General features: G+C 41.0%; 1 protein-coding gene across 7 annotated transcripts in view; it reads left to right on the top strand.

Annotated features, from left to right (window-relative positions):
- The window catches only part of cdk5rap2 (CDK5 regulatory subunit associated protein 2), a 53123-nt gene extending 44799 nt beyond the window's left edge, over positions 1-8324 (top strand). For 4 of the 7 annotated variants that reach the window (XM_034191489.1, XM_034191487.1, XM_034191485.1 and 1 more), the window contains 14 exons: positions 101-258; positions 1394-1735; positions 2622-2747; positions 3653-3769; positions 3913-4102; positions 4542-4663; positions 5731-5946; positions 6053-6115; positions 6256-6518; positions 7082-7231; positions 7308-7446; positions 7524-7570; positions 7677-7731; positions 7968-8324. In XM_034191489.1, the coding sequence (XP_034047380.1) occupies positions 101-258; positions 1394-1735; positions 2622-2747; positions 3653-3769; positions 3913-4102; positions 4542-4663; positions 5731-5946; positions 6053-6115; positions 6256-6518; positions 7082-7231; positions 7308-7446; positions 7524-7570; positions 7677-7731; positions 7968-8074 (2095 nt within the window). In that variant the 3' untranslated portion in view covers positions 8075-8324. The remainder of the gene's footprint in view (positions 1-100; positions 259-1393; positions 1736-2621; positions 2748-3652; positions 3770-3912; positions 4103-4541; positions 4664-5730; positions 5947-6052; positions 6116-6255; positions 6519-7081; positions 7232-7307; positions 7447-7523; positions 7571-7676; positions 7732-7967) is intronic. The other 3 variants (XM_034191486.1, XM_034191484.1, XM_034191488.1) reach the window with 3 other exon arrangements.
- Positions 8325-14157: the final 5833 nt, after the last annotated feature.

The raw sequence follows: 14157 nt of genomic DNA, 5'->3' as shown, positions 1-14157 counted from the left end.
GTATGTTTACGCTCTTCAGAATCCTCAGAGAAGATGGTCTGAGTTCCTCAGAATGTATTACCTGTCTAATACCCTTCCTCCTCCTCTCCTCCGCTCCCAGCCTGTCTAAAGAGCTGCAGGAAAAGAACCACCTCATCCAGAGCCTGCAAAACCAGTACAGAAGCAAAAGTCCCAGCAGCCATCACAGCTCCCACTCTGATCTGTCCCACTCGGATGAAGCCACGTCCTCCTGCCGGAGCAGCTCAGACACACTAAGTGGTAATTCAGCTCACATACCAACATGTTCAAGCAGCACTTGTAGATGTTGTGGCCGACAAGCGCTGTGAACATCTCAACACAAAGATGCAAAAGGGAAGTGAAACTATAACAGGATCATTGGCCAACAGAAAACCAGAACTTCCAGTTTGGAGTACCAATGAAATTAGAATACTGTGGTAGTAGAACAATTGCCCCCAAATTAACTATTTCCTTCATGAACTTTTCTTTTAACAGGTAGTTTCCATTTGTAATAATTGTTTCACTTTAAGGATTTTAATGTGGCTTCTCAGCCATATGTACTTGAAAGATGGATGTTTTTTTTTTTTTGCAGTCTGTCTCCAGTTAAAATACTTAATTATTTGACTCGTTTTTAAAATAATTAACATGGTTAGCTGTTTTTCATGAAATGACTGAGTGACGTTCCAGTTTTCACACTTTTAAATCCTGATGTATTTTTAGGCTGTTCTAAACATTCATTTCTATAAGACAGAAATAAAGACTGATTTTAAAGTAGAGAAGTGCTACTTTAATGAGGAGACTGCTACCAGCCATGTTGGAATGTCTGGCAATTTTAAAATAAATAAATAAATACATAAAACTGTGCCAAACCTTGAGCTGTAATTCTTACTTCAGGGGAGGGCATTTTATTTGATAGAACTCAGACATTCTGAGGTGCTACTTCAGATGAAACACAGTGATGCTACTATTGTATGTTATTGAGATTTTCTGCAGTCATATTCCTGAGCTCAGCCAGTGTAGTGCAGAGAGTAATGGCACTTATTTTCCACTCTGAGCCATTGTGCTGCATTGAAGCATCCCACAGGACAAAGCACGTTAGCCGAGCAGGTGTCCCATTTCCATCCACCTCCACTTAATTCTGCATTATTCAGTGGTACAGATCAGGTTCAATCTTCAAATAGCATTTTGCTCTAAGGAAAAGAGACGGTGAGGTATTACAGAGACATATGAATTATAAAGATATGTCAGCATTCCCGTGTCTTATAGAGTTCTGGTTTCCAATGCAAGACCAACATATGATGTTAGGAGTTTAGTTACAAAACTCTAGAAGGCTGACAGAAAAGGGTGATTAAAAAGCTGCTGTTTTTGTTCATTTTGCCTCTCTGTCCATGTTTAGGCCAGCAGTGCCCCACTGATTGGACTGGAGTGGCTGTAAGTTCTGTAAGAGGAGCTGAGGGCAGCAATGTGTCTGGTCACAGGGAGGCTGCCAGGAGACTACAGGGCCTGCTGCGGGAGAACGGGCGACTCCAGGAGCAGCTGAGGAGCAGTGAAGACCTCAACGCCACACTGCGCAGTGAGCTCGATCTGCACCGCTCGATTATGGCGCAAACGGGCTCACAACATCACGATCAGAAACACACCCTAGGCCAGGATGGAACAGAGTCTCAGAAGGACATTAACAAAGGAGTCGGAGATTCACCAACAAATACAAGTGGATCATGTCACACGATGACTCCAGGTATTCTTAATGATGCTCAGTATGTTGTGTGGTGGATGGTGTCATATGTTATCGTGTACAACAGGGGTGCCCAAGTTCGGTCCTCAAGATCTACCTTCCTGACACTCTTAAGCCTGGTTCACACAACAAGATTTTAAAATTATCTTTAGGTTTCCAAAACCTGAGAGACCACACACGTGAAGATAAAAAATCATGGATCTAACAGGTTTGGTCATACAGTGTGTGATGTTCAGCCACACGGTAAGAACAACAATGAACAGATTTAACACACGAACATTCACAGCTCAGACAGGAAATCTCGCAAAATCTCTCAAGATTAAACGTGACTTCAGAGTAAACAGACGGAGATACTTTGTGGACTATTTAACACAGAGGGAAAAAACGAAAGAAAAAGAAAAGGTGTTCTTTAAAGGAGTGGAGACAGTGCGACCACCGGACTTTCTGGTAAGTCAGAACAGCTGTTTTGATTTTTATTTTCTGCTCCGTGCGTCCGTCACCTCGCTTTCTGATTGGCTGCACGTCACATTCAGCAGGCTGTGAGCTCGTGGTCGGAGGAGACAACACACGCTGCGATATCGGGCCAAAAAAATCCAACATGTTGAATATCCCCGATTTGCGATCGGAGCGCTCCTGATGCCCTTCCGAGCAGATCTGATAAGATTATCTGTAGTGTCATCAAGATTATCGGGGCGTCCTTAAGATTGTCGGAAGTGGAAGATCGTGTCCAATATCGGCCTAATTATCCTGCCATGTGAACCCGGCCTTAGTTGTCTCCCTGCTCCAATGAAAGGCTAATTAAAAGCCTGCTAGCGAGTCTTTCATTCTCGAGGACCGAACTTTGGCACCCCTGGTGTACAATGTCATTTTGTGTTTGTGTATCTGACAGACCTGCTGGCAGAGCATTTACAGGAGATCCGAGCTCTGCGGCAGCGTCTCGAGGAGAGCATCCGCACCAATGACAGTCTCAGGGAGCAGTTGGAGAGAAGGCTAGCCGAGGTGGACAAAGACCCAGGTACACTTTGTCATCAGTGTGTGACTCTTCAAATGTTTGCTGACAGGAAAATATCCAGTCATGAGCTTTTGGTGATCAGTACTGAGGTTGAGATTTAAGTGAGTTTTTATAAGCCAGAGCCCTCATTCATTCAGCGTTATAGAAAAATGTTAAAATCACCTGGAAGCATTGGTTATCATTCATTTATGCACACGTGTGTATTATTGATGAATTGGACACAATCTAAACCAGTGTGCTTGTGCATGTGAAGTCTCATTTGCAGAAACAGCAAACACTTGTCTGGGTTTTTTTTGTAGGCAGTAATCTTATCATTACATGATGGAAATTAGGAGCAGGTGTGGTTGAAGATTTTCCAAAGTAGAGGTCTGTTCCCCACCAGGGCCTCTGCTGCTTTTTGCACTTTGATGTATCTTTAAACAATGCACTGGTACAACATGTGTTGTATAATACAACATTCAAAATTGAAATGTAACATTTTCAAACATTGAGTCCTCCAGGTGTTATTTACTCTGAACAACTACTGTGGTAGCTCCTTTTCTGGCTATATGTGATCACCTATGTAGATTATTCATCTAAAGAAAGATTTAGTATTCCTTTACATCTTTTAGGACAGCATAAAGATCTGAAATGTCATAGTGATGCTTCTTTTTCACTAATACCATCTTTGCCAAACATCATGTATTTGTATAAACACCAGCATGCAGTATTCAATGTTATACCTTGTTAACATATAGTTGTTATAGAGTTTTTCAAATGGTGGCTCTTCATTTGAAAGCACACTCAGTCAAATTATGGTTTAAATTTAAAGTTTCACTATGAAGTTGTACATGTAATCAAAAACTGTCTTCCCCTTTTGAATCAATTTTATTTAGTGACTGAGAGATTGACTTTTCACCTGGTTTCAGCAGCAACTAACATCTTCATTCATGGTAATGAAGATCAGGGTCATCTGGCCAAGGAGGTGAAATTCCTCCGGAAACAGAACCAATCCCTGAAGGAGCAGCTCAGTGTGAGCTCCAGAGGTAAAACCCACTTTACTATGAGCTTAATTAAACCCAGTTTTGATGAGTTAAAAGGACAGTTAATGCGCTAATTTAGTTGGATCCTCATCGTCTTTCTCCATGTCTTAACCCCACATTTGTGCGCACAACAAATGACGCTGCAGACAAGCAGAAAGAGAATGAGAGGCTCCGGGAGACTCTGGCCAGGCGGACAGCCAAACTGGAGCAGAGCAGGATGGAATGTGAAGCTCTGAGGCAGGAAAAGCACCTCCTGCAGGAGCGCCTGGAGCACAGCGGCCATGAAAACGCACAACTGCAGAATTCACTGCGCTACAGCAGGGACGAGCTACAGAGGTACACAAACACACGATCAGTGTGAGGGTAATGCATTCAACGTGAAACACATGATCGCTGCGAGGGCAACGCTTCCAACACGATCGCTGCGAGGGCAACGCGTCCAGCTTACTGACGGTCAGCTGCACCTCCAAAGCAAATGTTCTGTCAGACATTTTATAATATATCACCATTTAGTGTCTAGACATTTTCTGCCTTGCACACAGAAAAGTGAGGATCATTCATGCTCTCCTACATAGATAGGAATGTTGTCATATTTATTCATAAACAATAGTCCTATTTATGTATTTTAACTTGTTCTAAATGGCTTTCATATTTCAAAAAGTCAGATCTAAAATATTTTGGAAAAAACAAGATAACATTTCATTATCCAACTTTATTAAGGCCAGCACATAAATATTAAATGTACAGTTTTGTGTGTATGTGTTTGTGTTTCCAGGTTGCAGTCTGAGGTGACACGTCAGAGGCAGGACCTGTCTGACTCACAGCATCTCCTTCAGTCACTGCGAGTCGAGCTGCAAGTCTACGAAAAGATAAAGACTGAAGTTCACAAACACAACGGTACTACAGAGTACAAAAGTACAGCTAAGTACTGGCTCCACAGTCATGGTCAAAAGGATTGGTGCCCCTGATTTTATTTATTTATTTTTAAGATTGAATTTCAAATATATTAAGCAATAAATGCAAATGAACCATTTTTGTATGATCTGTTTCGTAAACTGTCCAAAGTCACTAAAACAACAAAGAAGCTTTAACGTTGTGAAATAAAAAATACATATATGTGCATGTGACGCGGCTAGTGGCACCCTTTTGGGGGGGCCGGCCTTCTGGTTCCAGCAGAGTAGTGTGTAATGAACAACCCAGTTTTTCATCTCATTTTGTGGCTCATGGGATTGTTTTCACCATATCCATAACAGCACCAGCAGATGGCGCACTTATGTCTTAAGGGAAAGATAACTAACAGTCTGGTTGGTTGGTTGTATGTTCGACCCAAAACACTTCCATTCAGGTTCCCGTAATCCCCCTGGTGGCCCCCTGTGCTTCCCAGAATGCACCACAGTGCTAGCAAAGTTCTGGTGTCTCACAGCACATGTAAACAATGGCTAGTGAGGATGCGGATGGCGTTGATCCAGCTAGTTCATGGGCGATTATGGTGATGACACATTCTCCCAAGTTGAGAGTGTTACCCAGAGGAGGTGTAGCACCTGTGATGGACTTCTGCTGTGCCCTGATGCTGTCTTGTTGTCCACACTTCACAAGGTTTGTTTACATTGTGCCCTGAACCAGACCTCTGCTGAAACTGACCTCTCGCGTAAGTCACGGACTTCGAGATGGCGTGAGATTAACAACTGCGAAACAGCGAATGACTCATTAGGCGACTAAATATAATCCCTTTCCACACTGTGCCCCACTATATGTTCAGATAACATGCTGTCTAAATGGCACTTCAGTGTGCACTTAGCCTATACACCACAGAACAGCAAGATCGGGCCCGTCATGTCAGTCGATCAGATCTTTATTAAACACAAGTGTAACTGATAATCATTTATAAGTGATCAAACCGGGAAAGCATAGTTGTAGACGTCACATTATAGTTTTACAACTGAAGTGTTCTTTTCCTGTCTCAGCAGAATCCAGCAAAGCCACCCAGGAACCTGTCCCTGTTCCACCATCGGGCTCCGTGGACCTGAGTGAGCTGCTGTCAGAGATCCGACATCTGAGGCTGCAGATGGAGAGGAGCATCCAGACCAACACTGCATTACGACAGAGACTGGAGGAGCAGCTCCTCACGGGACACAACCGGCCGGAAACCATCAACATCAACTACATGCTGTCATCACCAGGTAAATATAACAAACAGCCACCCAGAATAACTCTAATTACTACATACAACGGAATACAGGCATGCTGGAATCTGCTAGTTCATTTCCGTTTGAACATCTGTCCCAGATGAGGGCGGCAGATCACCACGTCATGAAGGTTATGACGCTCTCCATCACTCCTTCATTGACGGTATGTTCAACTCTTCAAGTTTCCAACCTCTACATGTAGCAGTGTTACGGTCATACACACCCATTCTCACCTTCATCTGTACATTTTTGAGAATAGGTGTAGATATTTTAAAACAGCAGGGCATTTGTCATCTTTTTCAGATGACAAGCATCGCGCTGCTTCAGAGGTGGGTGGACAGTCCATCAGCAGCAGTTCCCCAGACAGCGTCCCCGGCGTGCTGTCCCGCCTGGTGCCAGGCCACAGGCTGTGGGCCAGTCGCAGTGGCCGCCATATTTTAGGATTGATTGAAGACTACGAAGCCCTCCACAAGCAGATTTCAGAGGGCCGTAAGCTTTCACGCACTATGGACACACAACTGCAGGAGTGTCTGCGGGCGATCACACAACAGTGCGGTGACAACAAGGTACATTATAGCATTCAGAACCATCTGTTTATTAATGTATAAATTACCTGCAGCAACGAACCAATGCGTTTTCTACAGCTGTAACAAATCAATTACTAGATTAAGTGCCAATTTTAAAGTCCAGACTCTGATTTCTGCTTCTTAAATGTGAACGTTGTGTGGTTTCATTACAAATTTCATTTCTCCTCTCAGACAATAAACTGAATATATTTTGCTTGTGGTCAGTAAAAGACAGTTCAGAACATCATCTTAGATTTTGGGAGACACTGATGGACATTTTTCAACATTTTATGTTCCAAACAACGAATCGAATAATCAAGAAAATAGATTAATAGATTATGGAAAATAATTGTTAGTTGCAGGTTGAGTGTTTTCATAAGCTTAGAATAAGTCTTTCATATTGACGTGGCAGCCATAATCCTACACACTGTGGCTTTAAAGCTTATAAAAATAAAAAGATGTGTTGAAAAGTAAGTTAGTCCAGTCATTGTTTTGTCTTAGTACATACTGTATCTGTCATGTTGTCGTTTGACTGGTTGTATTTTTAATGTGCATGTTATTAGGTTATAGAACAGCAACATTGGAAGAGTTTGTCCAGTAACATTAACACCATGCAGCAAGTGCTGGAGGAGGCTGGTCGACTGCTCAAACTGGTGTGGAGAGTCTCTGTGCCAGCTGGAATCCCAGCAGGAGAGAGCGGCGACAACCAGCAGGTAGACATAAAGACAACAATCTACTTAAAAGTGGTGTCTGCGGACCAACTCCTAATCCTTTTATCCTCCGTATCAGTACGAGCTGCTGAAAAATGAGATAACCAGGCTGAAAAGCAGACTGTGGCAGCAGGAGAGGATGCTGAGTGGTGCTGTAAAACGGCTCCGTACCACCAACCAGGTCAAAGCGGGCATGGAGAGAGTTATCATCGATCAACGTAAGAACACATGAGTTTTACTGACCTGATAGTTGAGTATGTCAGCAGATATTCACTGTGTGTTTTCTGTAACACAGTGTCTCTAACTCATGGAGTGCTGAAGAGAGCGCGAGGAAATTTAGAGGTGCGTTTCCCCAAAAAGCTTTTTTCCAGTTATAATAACCAGCCAAAAATGTGCAGATCTTCAGTAAAATCACTTCTGTTTTCATTCTCTTGCCAAATGATGGCAGGCAAATTATTGCACCCTCATTGGCCTGAAAGACTCGTCTGGAGGACCAGACGAAGGTTAGTGTGGTTTAGGTTCAGGCCCAGTGCATGAATCATCTGTCGGTTTTTTTGCATGATGCAAAAACCAAAACACAGAAATATTTGAACCAGTCTGGTTGAGCTGCATTTGTGATGCATGATGGGACTTTTTGGACATGCTGCATGCATTTTTGAACAGTATGAATCTTTTTTTAATCGACCTTTAATTGTCCTGCATGACTTCTGAAGTCTTGGTGCATTTTTTTCCCCTGCAGGAGGTCCCAGTGAATGGCCAGTAGGGGGCGGTGAAGACCAGGCAGATTCTCCAGTTTGCAGACACACTGATGCTTCAGATGAGAACAGTGACGTGGCTTTCCCCTGAAGCTGCTGGTGCAAAACCCCTGCTTTTTTTTTTTTTTTTTAATGTAGCAAATTAATGCAGCTGCTGTTCGTCCTGTTGGAAAAAATGATACCTTATTGTTCAGACCTAAAAAAAAAAATTAAAAAAAACTACTATTGTTGTACAAAGCTGCCTGTAATTTTATGTTTGGTACTAAAGTTGTATAATTATGTTCTTTGAAAATCCTTTTGTAAATAGTACTTAAATGTTTTTACATGTTGCATACAAAAAAGAGAAATTATTTTATTGACAGTTTTTACTTTTTCATTTTGTGTAAGACAATTTGAACAAGTTTGCTTTACATTTACTATGTGCAAATGTAGTAAAGAAAAAAGTTAAAGTTGTAAATGTACTCACTTTGCTGCTGTAATGTGTGTTTGTATACAGAATATTTCCATGTACAAATGTTTGTAGCTGTGTTGAAATGTAAATAAATACCAGGTCTGGGAGCATCTACTGGTGTCACCACACTACAGGACCACCTTGGGATCTGGATGGTAACCACACAGGTAGATGAGCGGTCCATCCCCACCTCTCAAAAGTGCCTTCTTTCTGTTACAGCCAAGTGATACATGGGTACCCCCTTAACTTTTCCAGTTACTGGGTGTTGACCCAAGTGGCTTCAGAAAACCAAGGAGATGCCCACGTTCCTCCTGGCTGCAGCAGGTGGATCATTATGGTCTGTAGTGTGGTGATTTGGTAACATGCAGCACTAGCTCATGCTCCCTGACCTGACCTCTCAAGATGTTCATATTTAAGCTGTAAAAACTATGGAATCCAAAGTAAGTAATGGAGGCTGAATTTCTACAAGGACAAAAACAACAGGTTTTTACCAAAAAGTGTCCTGTCAGAATTATCAGAGGATTTGAGTGACATCTTGAAGGACATGTCTTGAGCCCTCTCATTCATTATTTTTGTTCCCAAAATGCTGGAAGTCATCCACTGTCAGATTCAGATCTTTACTGATGACGCCAAGATTTCCCTGAGTCAAAGACCGACAGGTTACAGCACAGTTGGATGTCCTGCAGAACTGGTATTGAAAATGATGATCAGAAGAAGTTACTTGTAGATGGTGTCATCTAGCAAACATGTTTAAGTTAGTTGGGTTGGATAGTCACACTTTGTTGATTTTTTTTTTCCATCTTCTGATCTGCACACTTCTGGCCTTCCTTGTCTGCTGCCTGTTCAGACTCCATTAGTGACTGAAAACAACATGTTTGCTCAAACACCCTGCTGGACAGTTGTGGTTGTCGTTAATCTGGGCGTCAACTGATGGCAGGAGGGAACCTGTTTATCTGGAAGCTCAGCTTGATAAACTTTATGCAGAATAATATTCCCCCATTCAAATCGCATGTACAGTAGTGTTCAGAATAATTATTCTGAACTGTGACTAAAAAGATTAATCCAGGTTTTGAGTATATTTCTTATTGTTAGATGGGAAACAAGGTACCAGTAGAGTCTCACAAATCCAACAAGACCAAGCATTCATGATATGTACACTCTTAAGGCTATGAAATTGGGCTATTAGTAAAAAAGAAAAGGGGGTGTTCACAATAATAGTAGCATCTGCTGTTGATGCTACAAACTCAAAACTTATGTTCAAACTGCTTTTTTAGCAATCCTGTGAATCACTAAACTAGTATTTAGTTGTATAACCACAGTTTTTCATGATTTCTTCACATCTGTGAGGCATTCATTTTGTTGGTTTGGAACCAAGATTTTGCTCGTTTACTAGTGTGCTTGGGGTCATTGTCTTGTTAAAACACATTTCAAGGGCATGTCCTCTTCAGCATAAGGCAACATGACCTCTTCAAGTATTCTAACATATCCAAACTGATCCATGATACCTGTGTGGCGAAGTGGAGTCTCGTTCCTGGGCTAGGGTTATTTGTTTATCCTAATTAAAAAGACACTGCTTTAAATCCAGTTTTAAAAGAAGGACCGACACCACCACCCAGGGATACGGCCCTGGGACCAATCAAAGCACAATTTATAACAGAAGGCTGCACAAGGTATGGGAAACAGGTGTGCTTATCACAAGGTAGATTTATTCTGTCGAATTAGTTTAAAAATATAAATAAAACATTGCAAATTTCCCATTTCATAGTACTGCTTTTCACATTCACCTTATATTGCACAGAATTGCCTTATTCAACCTCAACCAGATCTTATATCGCACTTAACCGAGTTAAATTATTCACCTTCAACCAAATTAATGTTGGGTGAGCAAGCGTCCAGTTCAGACAAAAAAATTAAAAACAAAAAAAAACTGCAAACCAAACATGCATCAAACTCGGCCGAGGAGGAATAATGCGCCAACAGCACCCGCAGAGGGCGCCCTCTGCAAAACAATGTACACAGCTGTTGGCAGCCGATGAAATGTGGACGAAGCAACGGCCACTTAATAGGAGGTGGCGACTCAACCGTACACTGCACACCATGGTTCCTTGTGCCTAAACAAGAGACACGGGCAATTTAAAAAACAAACAGCATACAACCCCTGGCAAAAATTATGGAATCACCGGCCTCGGAGGATGTTCATTCAGTTGTTTAATTTTGTAGAAAAAAAGCAGATCACAGACATGACACAAAACTAAAGTAATTTCAAATGGCAACTTTCTGGCTTTAAGAAATCAGGAAAAAAAAATGTGGCAGTCAGTAACGGTAACTTTTTTATACCAACCAGAGGGAAAAAAATATGGATGGACTCACTCAATTCTGAGGAAAAAATTATGGAATCACCCTGTAAATTTTCATCCCCAAAACTAACACCTGCATCATATCAGATCTGCTCGTTAGTCTGCATCTAATTAAGATTGATCACACCTTGGAGAGCTGTTGCACCAAGTGGACTGACATGAATCATGGCGCCAACACGAGAGATGTCAATTGAAACAAAGGAGAGAATTATCAAACTCTTAAAAGAGGGTAAATCACGCAATGTTGCAAAAGATGTTGGTTGTTCACAGTCAGCTGTGTCTAAACTCTGGACCAAATACAAACATGGGAAGGTTGTTAAAGGCAAACATACTGGTAGAACAAGGAAGACATCAAAGCGTCAAGACAGAAAACTTAAAGCAATATGTCTCAAAAATCGAAAATGCACAGCAAAACAAATGAGGAACGAATGGGAGGAAACTGGAGTCAACGTCTGTGACCGAACTGTAAGAAACCGCCTAAAGGAAATGGGATTTACATACAGAAAAGCTAAACGAAAGCCATCATTAACACCTAAACAGAAACAAACAAGGTTACAATGGGCTAAGGAAAATCAATCGTGGACTGGATGACTGGATGAAAGTCATATTCAGTGATGAATCTCGAATCTGCATTGGGCAAGGTGATGATGCTGGAACTTTTGTTTGGTGCCGTTCCAATGAGATTTATAAAGATGACTGCCTGAAGAGAACATGTAAATTTCCACAGTCATTGATGATATGGGGCTGTATGTCAGGTAAAGGCACTGGGGAGATGGCTGTCATTACATCATCAATAAATGCACAAGTTTACGTTGATATTTTGGACACTTTTCTTATCCCATCAATTGAAAGGATGTTTGGGGATGATGAAATCATTTTTCAAGATGATAATGCATCTTGCCATAGAGCAAAAACTGTGAAAACATTCCTTGCAAAAAGACACATAGGGTCAATGTCATGACCTGCTAATAGTCCGGATCTTAATCCAACTGAAAATCTTTGGTGGAAGTTGAAGAAAATGGTCCATGACAAGGCTCCAACCTGCAAAGCTGATCTGGCAACAACAATCAGAGAAAGTTGGAGCCAGATTGATGAAGAGTACTGTTTGTCACTCATTAAGTCCATGCCTCAGAGACTGCAAGCTGTTATAAAAGCCAGAGGTGGTGCAACAAAATACTAGTGATGTGTTGGAGCGTTCTTTTGTTTTTCATGATTCCATAATTTATTCCTCAGAATTGAGTGATTCCATAATTTTTTTCCCCTCTGCTTGGTCTAAAAAAGTAACCGTTACTGACTGCCACAATTTTTTTTTTCCTTATTTCTTATAGTGTTTCTTAAAGCCAGAAAGTGCCATTTGAAATGACTTTAGTTTTGTGTCATATCTGTGATCTCCTTTTTTTCTACAAAATTAAACAACTGAATGAACATCCTCCGAGGCCGGTGATTCCATAATTTTTGCCAGGGGTTGTATTATTAGACTCAATTGGCTTTGCTCAAAATGTACATGAGTCCACCCACCACTTTAATCATGTCTTAGATCTTGTTCTGACTTATGGTATGGAAATTGAAGACTTAACAGTGTTCCCTGAAAACTCCCCTCTGTCTGATCATTTCTTAATAACATTTACATTTACTCTGATGGACTACCCAGCAGTAGGGAATAAGTTTCATTACACTAGAAGTCTTTCAGAAAGCGCTGTAACTAGGTTTAAGGATATGATTCCTTCTTTATGTTCTCTAATGCCATATACCAACACAGTGCAGAGTAGCTACCTAAACTCTGTAAGTGAGATAGAGTATCTCGTCAATAGTTTTACATCCTCATTGAAGACAACTTTGGATGTTGTAGCTCCTTTGAAAAAGAGAGCTTTAAATCAGAAGTGCCTGACTCTGTGGTATAACTCTCAAACTCACAGCTTAAAGCAGATAACCCGTAAGTTGGAGAGGAAATGGCGTCTCACTAATTTAGAAGATCTTTACTTAGCCTGGAAAAAAGAGTCTGTTGTAATTACTTCTATGTCTGTTGTCAAATTTTATCAGGCATAATTTTGTAGAAAAATGTTTATGCTAAATGGAGACTTACCTGTGTAAAATACACATACAGAACATCTGTAATCATAAATTGTATCACATCTAATCTACTTTAAAGACGTCTGAACAAAAAACGGCTGTTGAGTTTACATGCATATGTATATTTGGAAAACACAAAAATGTCAATGTTCTGTTTTTTTTTTTCAGTTGTTCATGTGAACACAGTCGGCATAGAAGTAAATTTTTCTTTTATTTAGTAATCTTTTTTCCCCCCCATCCCATGTTGGTCTACAGCTTTTCAGATAAAGATTTGCAATCATTTGCTTTGAATAAAAATTTAAGAATTAGCAATCACAAGAAACTGACTTATAAATGATTAAATATATACAGAATGTACTTTATTTTCAGTGATTTTAGAACAAACTTCTGAATTTAAGCACACTGTGCTGCTCAAATATTTTTTCATACACAAACACACCGTGCCAGGAATAAATGATCATTTATAAGAAAGTGGTGAGTGAACAAACCGTTCTGTATCGTCCTCCTCAGCTTCATCCTTTCTGTCGCGTTCTGCTGGAACATACACGGTTTGGAGCCGCTCATTATTTACACTGTTAATATCTTCATCAGAAACTTCCTCATCTTCTTCAAAAACAATCGATATGTCACTTAAATCTCCGCTATAATCGCACACTATCCGTGTGTGCCATATTGGTAAACACAGCGGCGCTGCAAGACAGTTACTCGAATGACGTCACATCCGTTCCAGCGAAAAGTAGGTCAACTCAGAGGCGGAAAATTCATATTCTCAGATGGGTAACAAAACATCTAAATACTTGTTCAGTGTCATTTTATGGTTAAAAAAAACAAACACAACATGTGAGAAAAGCTTTTTTTTTTTTATTCTTCAAGAATATGTAAAAACGTCATGGCGTGTCAGGGACCCTTTAAGTGTGATTTTCTGGTACTTTATACAACACTGGGTGTGACCAGTGCCACATGATGGAGGGCCTATCCAACCCACTGCATTCCACAATGACAGCCAGAAATGTCACTGCTGGTGGCAGGGATATGGGACTTATCTTTGACTATGTCGGATCAGCCTTCAGATGGACCTTGCACCATCATGTAACTGCTTATAACTTTGTAACTGTTAGAATGGTCACCCCTCTGAATTTGGTCTGCTTGAGGTTTCTTCCTCATGAACGCCAGGGGGAGTTTTTCTTTACTAATGTTGCCTATGTTTTTGCTCCGAGGGGTTGGTTAGGTTAGTCCTTACCTATGTCAAGTGCCTTGGGGCAGCTTTGTTGTGATTTTCTCTATATCAAATCAATT

This window comes from Thalassophryne amazonica, chromosome 17 (assembly GCF_902500255.1).
Source record: "Thalassophryne amazonica chromosome 17, fThaAma1.1, whole genome shotgun sequence".
In the NCBI taxonomy this organism is placed as follows: domain Eukaryota; kingdom Metazoa; phylum Chordata; class Actinopteri; order Batrachoidiformes; family Batrachoididae; genus Thalassophryne; species Thalassophryne amazonica.
The sequence above is the reverse complement of the archived record's forward strand: the minus strand, read 5'-3'. Positions and strand labels throughout refer to the sequence as shown.